This window comes from Tupaia chinensis, unplaced genomic scaffold (assembly GCF_000334495.1).
Source record: "Tupaia chinensis unplaced genomic scaffold, TupChi_1.0 Scaffold000623_1, whole genome shotgun sequence".
In the NCBI taxonomy this organism is placed as follows: domain Eukaryota; kingdom Metazoa; phylum Chordata; class Mammalia; order Scandentia; family Tupaiidae; genus Tupaia; species Tupaia belangeri.
The window spans coordinates 30312-43848 of record NW_006160143.1 but is presented as its reverse complement, the minus strand read 5'-3'; the positions used below and the strand labels follow the sequence as shown (position 1 = coordinate 43848).

General features: G+C 40.2%; 1 protein-coding gene across 1 annotated transcript in view; it reads left to right on the top strand.

The window, feature by feature from the left end:
• The window catches only part of FCRL2 (Fc receptor like 2), a 30370-nt gene that overhangs the window by 4911 nt on the left and 11922 nt on the right, over positions 1 to 13537 (top strand). The window contains exons 3-6 of the mRNA XM_014591823.2: positions 9509 to 9769; positions 10092 to 10376; positions 12376 to 12663; positions 13126 to 13404. Of these exons, the coding sequence (XP_014447309.2) occupies positions 9509 to 9769; positions 10092 to 10376; positions 12376 to 12663; positions 13126 to 13404 (1113 nt within the window). The remainder of the gene's footprint in view (positions 1 to 9508; positions 9770 to 10091; positions 10377 to 12375; positions 12664 to 13125; positions 13405 to 13537) is intronic.

The window sequence follows — 13537 nt, the reverse complement described above, 5'->3', positions numbered from 1 at the left end:
ACTCTTTCCACTTTGTGGAAAGTGTACATAACAATTTTTAATGCTTTTCTAGTGTACATAACAATTTTTAATGCTTTTATGTCCTTCAGTCTTTCTGTCTCTACCATAGAGTGCCGACAGTAGGTATATGTTAAGCGGAGACATACTATGTCTCTCTTTCATAGCCTGACTTGCTTTATTCAGTAATAAATCTTCCATATCCATCCACTTTCTATCACATTCCAGGGCTGTGTTGTTTTTTATGGCTGTAGTATTCCATGAAGCTTCAGTCTTTCTGTCTCTACCATAGAGTGCCGACAGTAGGTATATGTTAAGCGGAGACATACTATGTCTCTCTTTCATAGCCTGACTTGCTTTATTCAGTAATAAATCTTCCATATCCATCCACTTTCTATCACATTCCAGGGCTGTGTTGTTTTTTATGGCTGTAGTATTCCATGAAGTATGCCACACTTTTTCAATCCATTCATCTCTCTGTGGACATTTGGGTTGATTCCATGTCTTAGCAATTGTGAATAATGCTGCAAAGAATATAGATGTGCAAGTGCTTTTCCAACCGAGTGTTCTCCTGTCCTTTGGGTAGATACCCAGGAGTGGAATTGCTGGATCATATGGTAGTTCTACTTGAAGGTCTTTGAGGAACCTCCATATTGTTCTCCACAGTGGCTGAACCAATTCACATTCCCACCAAAAGTGTAGGAGTGTTTCCCGCTCACCACATCCCTGCCAGCACTTATCTTTTTTTTTTTTTTTTAATCTTTGCCATTTTGACTGGGGTTAGGTAGTATCTTATTGTGGTTTTGATCTGAATCTCTCTTATGATGAGGGATGTTGAGCATTTCTTCATATGTTTTTTGGCTGTTCATATGTCTTCCTTGGAGAGTTGTTTATTCAGCTCATTTTCCCATCTTTTAATTGGGTTAATCTTTTTCTTCCAGGTTGGCTGCTTGAGTTTCCTGTGTATTCTGGTTATCTGTCCCTTATCTGAGGCCCAGTTAACAAAAATTCTCTCCCTTTCCAAGGTTGTCAATTCAAGGGTTGTCTTTTGCTGTGAAGAAACTTCTTAATCTGATGTACTCCCACCTGTCTATTTTGGGGATTATTGTCTGTGCTTTGGGGGTCTTACATAAGAAGTCTTGGCCTACCCCAATGTCTCCTAGAGTTTCCCCATTGTTTTCCACCAGTAGTTTTATAGTTTGCAGTTTTAGGTTTAGATCTTTGATTCACTTTGAGTTGATTTTTGTTAATGGTGACAGATAGGGGTTCAGATTCATCTTTGTGCAAGTGGATACCCAGTTTTTCCAGCACCATTTCCTAAAGAGGTTTTCATTTTCCCACTGGATTCACTGGTACCCTTTGTCAAAGATAAGTTGGCTATATGTTTTGAGGTTTATTTCTGGAATTTCTACTCTGTTCCATTGGTCCTCATGTCTGTTTTTGTGCCAATACCATGTTATCACAGCTTTATAATATATTTTGGGGTCAAGAAGTGAGATGCCATCTACTTCATTCTTCTTGCGCAGAATGACTTTGATATTATGTGGTCTTTTATGATTCCAGACAAATTCTATGATTGTCTTTTCTAGATCTATGAAAAATGTCTCTTGTAATTTTATAGAGATTGGATTAAATATGTGGAGTAATTTGGGTAGAATCGCCATTTTCATTATATTAGTTCTGCCAACCCAGGAACATAGGATGTCCTTCCAATTTTTTAAGGTCCTTTTTGATTTCCTCTTTAAGGTTTTCATAGTTTTCCTTATAGAGTTTTTTGACTTCCTTGGTTAATTTTATTCCTAAGTACCTTATACTTCTTGTGGCTATGGTAAATGGGATTACTTTCTTTGGTTCTGTCTCTGTCTGCTTGTTGGTTGTATATAGAAATGCTATAGATTTTTGTAAGTTAATTTTGTATCCTGCCACTTTACTGTATGCATTTATTACTTTGAGAAGGTTTTATTGAGGATAGTATTGGGTCTTCTATGTATACAATCATGTCATCTGCAAACAGAGATAATTTCAGCTCTTCTTTCACTATTGGAATGCCTTTTATTTCCTTCTCTTGTCTGATTGCATTGGCTAGGACTTCCAGTACTATGTTGAATAGGAGGGGAGAAAGTGGGCATCCTTGTCTATACCAGTTTTTAGTATAATGATAACTATAGGCTTTACATAGATGGCTTTTATTATGCTGAGAAACGATGTTTCTATGCCAATTTTCCTGAGACTCTTAATCATGAAAGAATGTTGCATTTTGTCATATACTTTTTGCTCATTAATTGAAATGAACATATGGTTTTTAGCTTTCTTCCTGCTAATATGGTGTATTACATATATGGTTTTGCATATATTGAACCACACTTGCATCCCTGGAATAAGACCTACCTGGTCGTGATAAATAACCTTTTTTATATGCTGATGAATGCAGTTAGCAGGTATTTTGTTGAGATTTTTGCATCTAAATGCATCAGAGATATAGGTCTGTAGTTTTCCTTTTTTGTCGTATCCTTATCCATTTTGAGAATGAGGGTAATGGAGGCTTCATAGGATGAACTTGGAAGTATTCCTTCCTTTTCAATCTTTAGAAATAGTGTGAATAGGATGGGGGTTACCTCTTCTTTAAAAGTTTTGTAAAATTTAGCAGTGAAGCCATTGGGACCTGGACTTTTCTTTGTTGGGAGGTTATTTATTACTGATTCAATCTCACTGCTTGTTATAGATCTAGTCAGGCTTTCAATATCCTCTTGAGTCAATCTTGGTAGATTATAGTCTCCAGGAATTTGTCTACATCATCCAAGTTTTCTTGTTTGTTGGCATATAGTGGCTCATAGTATCTTCTAATGATGTTTTGTATTTCTGTTATGTCTGTTGTAATGTTGCCTTATTCATTGCAAATTTGATTTATCTGATTCCTTTCTCTCTTCTTAATTAGTCTAGCCAATGATGTGTCAACCTTGTTTATCTTTTCAAAGAATGAGCTTTCTCTTTCATTTATTTTCTGTATAATTTGCTTATTTTCTATTCCATTTATTTCTGCTTGAATCTTTATTATTTCTTTTCTCCTGGCATTTTTTGGATTTTTTTGGTGTTGTTGTTTTTCCAATTTCCTGAGGCATGATGTTAGGTTGTCCTCTTGCCACCTTTCCATTTTTTTTCCTTGTTCACACTAATTGCTATAAACTTCTCTATAATGACTACTTTTGCTGTGTCCCATAAGTTATGGAAACTTGTATACTCATTATCATTTGTTTCCATGAATCTTTTAGTTTCAGTCTTAATCTCTTTAATAGTCATGGAGTCATTCAGAAGTAGGTTATTTAGTTTCCATGTATTTGTATATTTTCAAGGGTTAGTATCAAGTTTAATTCCATCATGGTCAGAGAAGATGCTGGATATAGTTTCTATGCCTTTGAATATGTAAAGGTAGGTTTCATGCTCTATCATGTGGTCAGTCTTTGAGAAAGTACCATGCAGGGCTGAGAAAAATGTACATTTTGTGTTTTTTTGGTGACAAATTCTATAGATATCTATCAAGTCCATCTGATTTATAGTATCATTTAGGACCTGAATCTCTTTGCTTATGTTTTGTCTCATTGACCTGTCTAAAGGAGACAATGTGGTGTTGAGATCTCCAATAATTATTGTATTAGAGTCTATCTCTCCTTTTAGATCTCACAGTCTTTCCTTTACATATTTAGGTGCTTCTGAGTTCAGTGTGTAGATATTTATAAGCGTTATATCTTTTTGGTAAATTAGCCCTTTTACTACTATATAATGCCTTCCTTTGTCTCTTCTTATGGTTTTTTGTCTTAAAGCCTATTTTGTCTGAAATCAGTATAGCAACTCCCACTCTTTTCTGGTTTCCATTTGCATGGAATGCTTTTTTCCAGCCCTTCACTTTTTGTCTATGTATGTTTTTATCCATGAGATGGGTTTCCTGGAGGCAGCAGTGGAGGGTTTCTGATTTTTAATCCAGTTAGCCAGTCTGTGTCTCTTGATCAGAGAATTTAATTCATTAACATTCAATGTCATTATTGATATTTTCAGACTTGTCTCTAACATTAGATTGGTCATATTCTTGGTTATTTTCTGTTCTCTTATTGCAGTCTCTCTTTAGTTTTCTTGGTATAGTACTCCTTCAAGAATTTCAAGAGTTGATCTGAAGTTGGTAAATTCTATCAGGTTTTGTTTATCTGAGAACATTTTTATTTTCTTTTCCCACATGAAGGATAATCTTGCCGGGTAAAATATTCTTAGTTGAAATTGTTTTACATTTAACATTTTGAATATATTTCCCTATTCTTTTCTTTCTTGCATTGTATCTGATGAGAGATCCAGTATTAGTCTGATGGGATAACCTCTGTAAGTGATGTGATGTTTCTCTCTTATCAATTTTAATGTTTTGTCTTTGTCTGTTCTTTTGGTCAATCTAGCTATAATGTGCCATGGAGAGGATCTTCTTGGATTGATTCTACTTGGGGTTCTATGTGTTTCTTGGGTCTGGATGTTTGAGTGCTTCTCTAGACTTGGAAAGTTTTCTTCCTGAATTTCACGGAATAGATTATCCATGCCCTTTTTGGTTTCTTCACCTCTGGGATACCAATTATTTGGATGTTTGGGTGTTTCATGGTATCTAGTATTTCTTGTATAGTATCCTCAATTTTTGGGGTTGTTTCCTCAGTATTTTTGATAATTTTATCTAGGTTATTGGTTTTGTCTTCTACTTCCAAGATTCGATCTTCTGCATGGTTTAATCTGCTTTTAATATGTTTGAGGGAAGTTTTAATTTCTTGTATTACAGCCTTCAAATCTAAAAGTTCCATTTGAATCTTTTTTATTGTGTCCAATTCTTTTTTCATATTGTGGAAGGACTTCCTCATCTCTTAGAGCTCAGTGTCTCTTTTCTCTTGCGTCTCATAGAATTTTGTTATCATAAATATTCTAAATTATTTTTCTGACATTTCAGTAATATCCTCTAATAGTTCCCTACTTAAAGACAAGTTACAATGTTCCCTTGCTGGAAATATATTACTTGATTCTCTCATCCTTGAGGTTCTTCTCTGATTTTTAGTCATTTGGTAATGTATTCATTTCTGTCTAACTTGTTGGAGAAGGATTCTGTCACTATGAGCTCATGTGTTTCCCTTACTGTGAAATAATCTGGTGCTATTTTCTCCTTTCTACTGTGTTCTCCAATGCAGGAAAAACGGGAGTAGTTTTGCAATCTGATTTATGAAGGGGAATTTCATTATATTTACAACCACCACAGTGAAATGCAAAGAATTCTCTACAGCTCACAATGTTCAGATGTTTAGCTACTATGCACCTAGTCATCTCTACATAGTGCTTAAGGGCTGGGCAGTAAAACAGGAGAGTAAAGAAAAAGAAAAAGAAAGTAGGAAATAGAAAGAGGGAAAAAAGGCAAAGGAAAAATAAGGAAAGTACTACAAGAAAAAATGAAAAAAACTTAGAAATTATGTTGCAGAAAATGAAATTGGGTTGAAAATGATAAACTGCGCAGTGCACTACACAGGCAGAGATGAAGGAGCCTGGAGGCTTTCAGTCTCAGGTGAGGGAAGAAGAGACAAATTAACAAGAGAAAGGCACAAACAGAAAATAAAACTGTTTTTGTTGTTGTTGTTGTTTAATTTTATTTATTTTTTTAATAAGAGAGAAAACAAGTTGGAAGGGACAGAGAAGAACAAGAGGGAGACACAAGTGCATACCTGACTAGCACTGGAGGGCTCCCTGGCTGGGGAGGGCTTCATAGCCCTGAAGCTGAACCCAGAAGCCCAACACAGATATAGGTGGAGGAGCCTGGAGGCTTTCTCCATGCAAGCACTTCTATATGCTTGTCTCATAGAAACCTGAGAGCAGCCACAGGAGAAGTAAATATTCAGAAGAAGCAAATATTTGTCATTGTTCTTTCTCAGAAGAAAAATCTTAGGTAAAGTGAGGTTGAAGGCTTGTCCAAGTTCATACATCTAACCAGTAGTAGACTCAGATGGGAAGCACTGTGATCTGCCTCTTACACACTAGGTCACATGTTCTGAGAACTGAAACCAGTCTTCCTTAGTGATGGGTCACTCTTGCTGCTAGATCTGTTCTGGGCCTCAAAACTTTATGCCTCTCTCCCAGGTGGATTGTTTCCTAAGAGCTACAGTGGCAACCCCAACTGCTTCCATAGCTTCTTCCACTTGCTGGTCAGTTATGACTCAGCCTCATGAGGTCCCCATTATCCTCCACCCTGGGGCTTGCTGTTGGCATTTATTGCTCCTTAACAATAAGTTAGAAGCCACGAATCAACTGACCCCAAGGCCCATGTACTAGTGGCAGCCCTGAACCTCTGACGCTGCTCTTCAAGAGACTTTCCTTTCATTTTTAACAATTTTTTGCTTTTTGTTTTTTTTGAGAGATTTTTGCTATAGGGCACATGCACTCATCAGAGAGGCAAAGAGAGGCTGAAAATGAGAAATCACCCCCCAGGTGGAATGGCCACATCGTAATTCTTTCTCTTCCACTCTCTTCTTGGGATTTTGGGCACACATGCATAGGTGCCTGGCTTGAGTTTTAAGCCCATACTGAAGCCCAACTAAGTGGGAGTCCAACAACATAACCATTATGACATTTACTGGTCCATTTTTTTTAAGGCTTTTCAATTTTCTTTAAAAAGACTTTATTTTATTTGTTTACATTTAATCACTGTACATCTTCACAGCATACAGTGTGGTTTTTCCACCATGAATACAATGCATATTAGTCAAATCAGAGACATTGCCATATACATTATTATCAACAGTTAACTTTTAATTTTTGTTTCTCTTAAATGTTTCATTTGTTTGTTTGTTTTCAATAATCTCTCAAACCACAACTTAGAATGTTTCCCTCCTAGCCTTGACAGCATTCTCCTCTGGAATTTTCCAGGTTCTGGATGAACATAGTATCCATGGGTTAAAACTTGGCTTGGTTCAAGTCCCATGGTAGTGTTCCCTTAGGGTCTAGTCTTCATCTGTGAAGGAGGGTAAAAATCTTCCATTAAGCTAATTGTCTCTGCAACTCACCCTCTCTACCCTTCTAATTTCACTTAAAGAGAACTAACTAACTAACTGAATTGTCCTCCAGTGTCCCATGGTAATTCTGGTTCTCCTGGGACAGTCAGTAACAAATCATACATTTCCCAAATATTATCATTCCAAATTCCATAAACCTCTTTCTGGATCTGCAGTGATGTTTTACAAGCTATCACATTTCTTTCTTTCTTTCTTTCTTTCTTTCTTTCTTTCTTTCTTTCTTTCTTTCTTTCTTTTTTTCTTGCACAACCATGTTTACTGTGGCATTATTTGCAATTGCTAACACATGGAACCAATGCAAATGTTTATGAATAGATGACTGGATTATAAAAGTGTGGCACATAGACACCATGGAAAACTACTCAGCCATAAAAAACAATAATATCCTGGCATTTGATAGAAAGTGGATGAATGTGGAAGATTTACTGCTAGGCAAAGCAAGCCAGGCTATAAAAGAGAGACATTGTATGTCCCCACTTAATATATACCTTGTATGTCTCCACTTAATATATATCAAAGGTCCGTGCTCTATGGCAGAAACTGAAAGAATAGAAGACATATATGGAGAACAATTGTGGATACTAGAGAGAGTGTAGGAGGAAGGTGGAAATAGGGGAAGGTGAGAGGAAAGGAATCAAGGGAAAGAAGAAAGAAAGAAAATATTTAAGGGACACAGAAATGGAAAATTATCTGTTGATGATAACATGTTTGATAATATCTTTAACTGGACTAACATACAGTGCATTCATGCTGAGAAAAGTTATTTTATAAGTTGTAATGATATATAGTGGTTGAATATATAAAAATAAGTAAACTATAAAAAATGTAATCAATAAAATAAAAGGCCATTTGACTTAAGAATAGCAACATCTTAGTCTCAAGGAAAACATAAAGCAATTAACATACACAATAAAAACATCAAATATTATTCCATTGAATGACATTATACTTTCCTTCCTGTCCAAGAATCCAATCACATTTCTTATGGTTGACCTCTGCTTCCTTCCTTTATACATACAAATTTTAGCAGTCATGATGCCACTGAATACTGGTGAAGAGGAGACTTCTATTTTTTTTAATAATTATCTCATTCAGGGAACCAGCAGTTAGCGTAATGGCTATGTCGCTGGACTCCCACGTAGTCGACCGCGGTTCGTGTCCCGGACCCGGTGGCTTAAAACTCACGCCGGGCGCGTGTGCGTGCGTGCCCAGGATCCCGAGAGGAGAATGGAGGAGAAGGGATTGCGGCGTGACCATCCCCCCTGGGGGGTGATTTCTCGCTTTCTGTCTCTATGTCTCTCTCTGTCTGTCTGGCGAGCGCACGCGCCCTACAGTGAAAATGTCTCCCAAAAAAAAATTTATCTCATTCATTCATTCACTCATTCATTTTTTTTTCCCCTGCTAGTTCGCCCCCCCCCACCCCACTCATTATACATTAAGAGAATGAGAATTCTTTTCTGAAAGCATTCAAGTAGGAAATTCTGAGAATTAAAGATACTGGACATTTTTCCAGTACTTGACTACTCCCCAGAAATCCAGGCTACTTGGTGGCTACTTCATCAGGTAAGGTGAGAAGAAGAAATGGGACCTGAGTTTATAACTGAAAACTAAAACCAGTCAGTCATCACTGGTGGTGAGTCACTCTTGCTGCGAGGTCACTTCTGGTCCTCCAAGCTTTATTGCCTCTCCCTGGTGGAGTCTTCTCAAAGGGCTCCCCTTGCAGTTCCCACTTGCTGGTCTGTTATGTACTTAGAGTCACGAGGTCCCCATTATTCTCCACCTTGGAACTTGCTGTGGCTTTTTGCTTCTTAACAAATGAAGACAATGATCTTCTGTGTAAAGTCACCAATGAAGAGACCTAAGGATAAGGAGTCTTAGCAGAACACTTCTTCATCACTATAACTCCTTGCAATAGACTGAATGTTTGTGTTCCCCCAAATTCATATGTTGAAACTCTTATCCCAAAAGGATGACATTTAGAGGTGGGCTTTTGGATGGTAATTAGATCAGGAGAGTGGAGCCCTCATGAATGGGATCAGAGCCTTCCTGAGGAGAGGCCAAAGAGCTAGCGAGCCTTTTTCTTCTGCCATGTGAGGATATGAGAAGTCAGCAGTCAGCAACCGAGAGAGAGTCCTCACGAGAAACCACTGGGCACTCTGACTTTGGACTTCCAACCTCCAGAACTGTGAGAAATAAATGTGTGTTGCTGATAAGTCACCAGTTTACAGTTTGTTACTGCATAGATAATATTGCAAAGATACTCCCTTAGGAAAAATTAAATATGACCATAAGTAATTAAGGCACACATGGGGCTTCTCCCTTGTCTGAGGATATAGAGGCTCCACCTGCCACCATCTACTGCCTAAGAGCAAGGGAGCAAGTCAGACACCTGGGTTTTCGCAGAAATGGTAAATCTAGTTTCCTTTCCTCTGTTGCAGATTGGCTGACTCTCCTAGCACCCTCTTCTGTATTTGAAGGAGATAGCATAGTTCTGATGTGCAAGGGAAAGGATGATTGGAAAATAAAAACTATGACTTACTACAAGGATAGAAGAGAGCTATTTTTTTTTAAAGTAGTCTCAGCATTTCATATCCCAAGTGCAGCTCTGAGTGACAGTGGCGAGTATTATTGTACTGCTACTGGAAGAACAATCATTTCATGGACAGAAACTTCAAAACGAGTAAACATCGACGTCCACGGTAAATCTTCACCCTGTGGGAGTTGGGCTGGGTAGACAACTGAGGTAGCTGAGTGTGGCTGGGGGTGGGGGGGGCGAACTAGCAGGGGAAAGCTGTCCATGGGTCAAATGTGGACTGCCCTGAGTGCATAAGGCTGCCCTTCACGAGCCTGCCCAATAGCATCTCTAACCATGATTTGCTTTGACCGTAAGATGGAGACGTGACGGGTGACGCAGGCCCAGTTCTGAATGTTTTGTTTACTGGGGTAGTTATTCACCAGGTATTTTGCAGCAGGGACCCTGGCTCTCACTGCTCTGGGGACTGTTGTGATTTTTCCCTCCAGAGCTCTTTCCAAGTCCAGTGCTGATGGCTAGCTCCTTCCAGCCCACAGAGGGGAGCCCAGTGACTCTGACCTGTAAGACTCAGCTCCCTCTGCAGAAGGCAGATGTCCAGCTCCAGTTCAGCTTCTTCAGAGATGGTCGGACCTTGGGGTCAGGTTGGAGCCACTCCCCAGAGTTCCAGATCCCCACCATGAGGACTGAAGACTCAGGATACTACTGGTGTGAAGCAGTGACCATGACTCACGTGGTCAGAAAAAGGAGCCAAACATCCCAGATACACGTGCAGAGTAAATAACAGCTGAGTTTAGCCCAGGGAAAAAGAAGTGCCATGGCCTTAGCCTGGACTGCTAGTCTTTTTCTTTCTTTCTTCTTTCTCTTTCGTTCTTTCTTTCCTTCCCTTTTTCCTTTCTTTCTTTTTCTTTTCTTTCTCTTTTTCTTTTTTTTTTTAATTTGCAAGAGTGGTTGTGCACTCACCATAGAAAGTCAGAGAGAGAAAGAGGGAGAAAATACCCCTCATGGGCAATGGGCACACCACAATCCCTTCTCTATCCCTCCTTTTGAGATCTGAGCACACATGCACACATGTCTGGCATGTTTTTCAGGCCACTAGGTTTGGAACTTGAACCACGTGAGATTCAGCTCCTTTAGTCACCAGGGCACAACCTGGCCTTAGTTTTTTTGCTTCTTTGTGCAGCTCCTATCCTTACAAAATATGGAAACTGAACTAAAGAACTCTCTAAATTGCTCTAAAAAAAGTTTGTGATTTTTCTTCTATGAGTAAGAGAGAGAGAAATCCCAAACAAGGTCTTGGCACTGCACTCCACCCCTGTTTTCAGCCAGCACAGACCATGGGCATGTGTGTACCCTGAGTACTCAGAGAGGTCTCTGGGTGTGAGCCTGAACCTTTCCGTGTGGGTCAGCCTAACAGAGCATCACATTTTTCGGCTGCTCTACTCTACTGTCCAGTGTTCCAAATCTCTCTGCTCATCTCTCTTTGTAAAAATCAGGAGTAGAATAAGCTCATTATCTTTTCTTTCTCAATTACTCAAGTAATATTCACTGATCAAGTCTGCATTGTCCCTGACTTTGTGCCTTAGTACTCAAAAGCAGGTTGGGTACTCTAAGAGGCAAGGGGCCCGCAATGGCTCACACACCATCACACACACACACTTCTTGGAACCCTACAGTGTGGGGGGCTAACTGAAGCATCAGAGGAAGCAGGGATCAGAAGAGGCTGGCTTAGTCAGAGAGGACTGTCACCTGGTTTAGCCTTGAACTGAAAATGACAGGGGCCAGCAGAGGGTGTAGCCATTAGGTTGTTGAACTCCCTAGTAGCTGACTGTGATTCAAGTCCCAAACCTGGTGACTTGAAACTCCCGTCAAGTGCATGTGCATGAGTGCCCAAGATCCCAGGAGGAGAATGGAGAAGGGACTGCCGCCTAGCCAAGCCCTGTGTGTGTGTGTGTGTGTGTGTGTGTGTGTGTGTGTGTGATTTCTCACTCTCCCTCTTACTATCTCTGTTTCTCTCTCCAGTGAGCACTGGTGCCATAGGACAAAAAACTTCTAAAAAATAATTGGGAATGATAGAGGAATTGTTTTGGGATTGTCATAGGAACAATGCCTTCCTCGAGGTAGGACTGATGCTACCAGAGTCCCTTTTCAATTTCTGCAAAAGGTGCCTGTCTGCACAGCATCTTATTTAGAAAAAAAAAATTAGTTTCCTATCTCATATACTGATTAATTAATAAAAAAATTCTTTAATTATCCCTGCCCATGAAATTAGCCAGGTCAGAGTTAAGACATACAAGTATCTATCTACATCCACATTCTTCCAGGATAATTGTCAGGGGTTCCCTACCTCTGTAGAAATATTTATAAAGGATTGCATATGCAACCTCCATACCTTCACTCCTTGCATTAAAGAGTGGAATCAGAGACCAGCTGGTGGTGTACTGATTATGTCACTGGAATCTCATGTAGTCAATCATGGTTCAAATCCCAGACCCGGTAACTTAAAACTCATGCTTGGTGTGAGTGCATACATGCCCAAACTCCCAAAAGGAGAATGGAGGAGAAGAGATTGTGGCATGGCCATCTTCCTTGAGGGATGATTTCTCACTTTCTGTCTCTCTGTCTCTCTGTCTCTCCGGTGAGCAAACACACCGTATAGCAAATATTTCTCTCTCTCTCTAAAAAAAAAAAAAAAGAATGAAATCGATCGGTTTACTCCCATTTCCAGAATCTTCCATGGGCAGGGTTCTCACGTACTATCTTATATCCACCCAGGAGTGCCCGTCTCTAATGTACGCTTAGAGGCCTGGGCCGCTGAGGGGCAGGTGATTGAAGGAAGGAAGCTGGTTCTGCTCTGCTCAGTGGCTAAGGGCACAGGAAACATCACATTCTCCTGGCACAAAGAGGCCACAGGAGCCTGTCTAGGAAAGATGACCCAGCCTTCCCTGTCAGCAAAACTGGAGATCCCTGCTCTGAAGGAGAGTGATGCCGGCAAATATCACTGTAGAGCGGACAATGGCCACGGTCCCATCCAGAGCAAGGTGGTGCACATCCTCGTGAGACGTGAGTGTGCTCTCATTCCTCTCAGAAATTCCAAACCAAGGTCACGGTTCCCAGGAGTCATAAGGAAATTCCAGGAGTTCTCAGTGCTCAGTGCTGGGTAGAATAAATAGCAATGTAAGAATGGTTTACCCTTGAGAGTTAAACTGCTGCCATCTTTTTTTTTTTTTTTTTTTTTTTGTAGAAGTACACATAAGAAACGCTAGACGGATGTAAGAAAAAATAAGATGAGGCTTACAAAGGACTCTGGTTCCAGACAGTATCCCAGACTTGGCATTCCTTCCAAATTCTAAACGATTTTCTCAATGCTATTGAGAAAATTACTCCTGAGGGTTCTAGCAGGGATCTAAGAGTGGAAGGACTGCAGCTACCTGGTGCCAGGCCCCTTTGCTGAGACCCTAGTGTGGGAGTTTGTGAGTCTATTGCACCACACACCTTCTCTGATAGCCCCTTTGTGTCTATCAGTTCTAGTGTCTCGCCCCATTCTCACCCTCCGGGTTCCCGGAGTCCAGCCTGTGGTGGGGGGTGTACTGGAGCTTCACTGTAAGGCCCTGAGAGGCTCTCCCCCGATCCTGTACCAGTTTTATCACGAAGACATCACTCTGGGCAATGTTTCAGCTCCCTCTGGAGGGGGAGCATCCTTCAACCTCTCCCTGACTACAGAACATTCTGGAAACTACTCCTGTGAGGCTGACAATGGCCTGGGGGCCCAGCGCAGTGAAGCAGTGGCATTCTTTATCCCAGGTATGTTGGTGGTAGCTGGGATGGAGAGCTATGATCAGTGACTCTGTCCCGCCAGCCTTTTCTGCTGCCATGTTAGGGTTTCAGAAGACAGGGGGTGTCCTGGTGATGTCTGCTGCACATTGGGAGGTAGGGA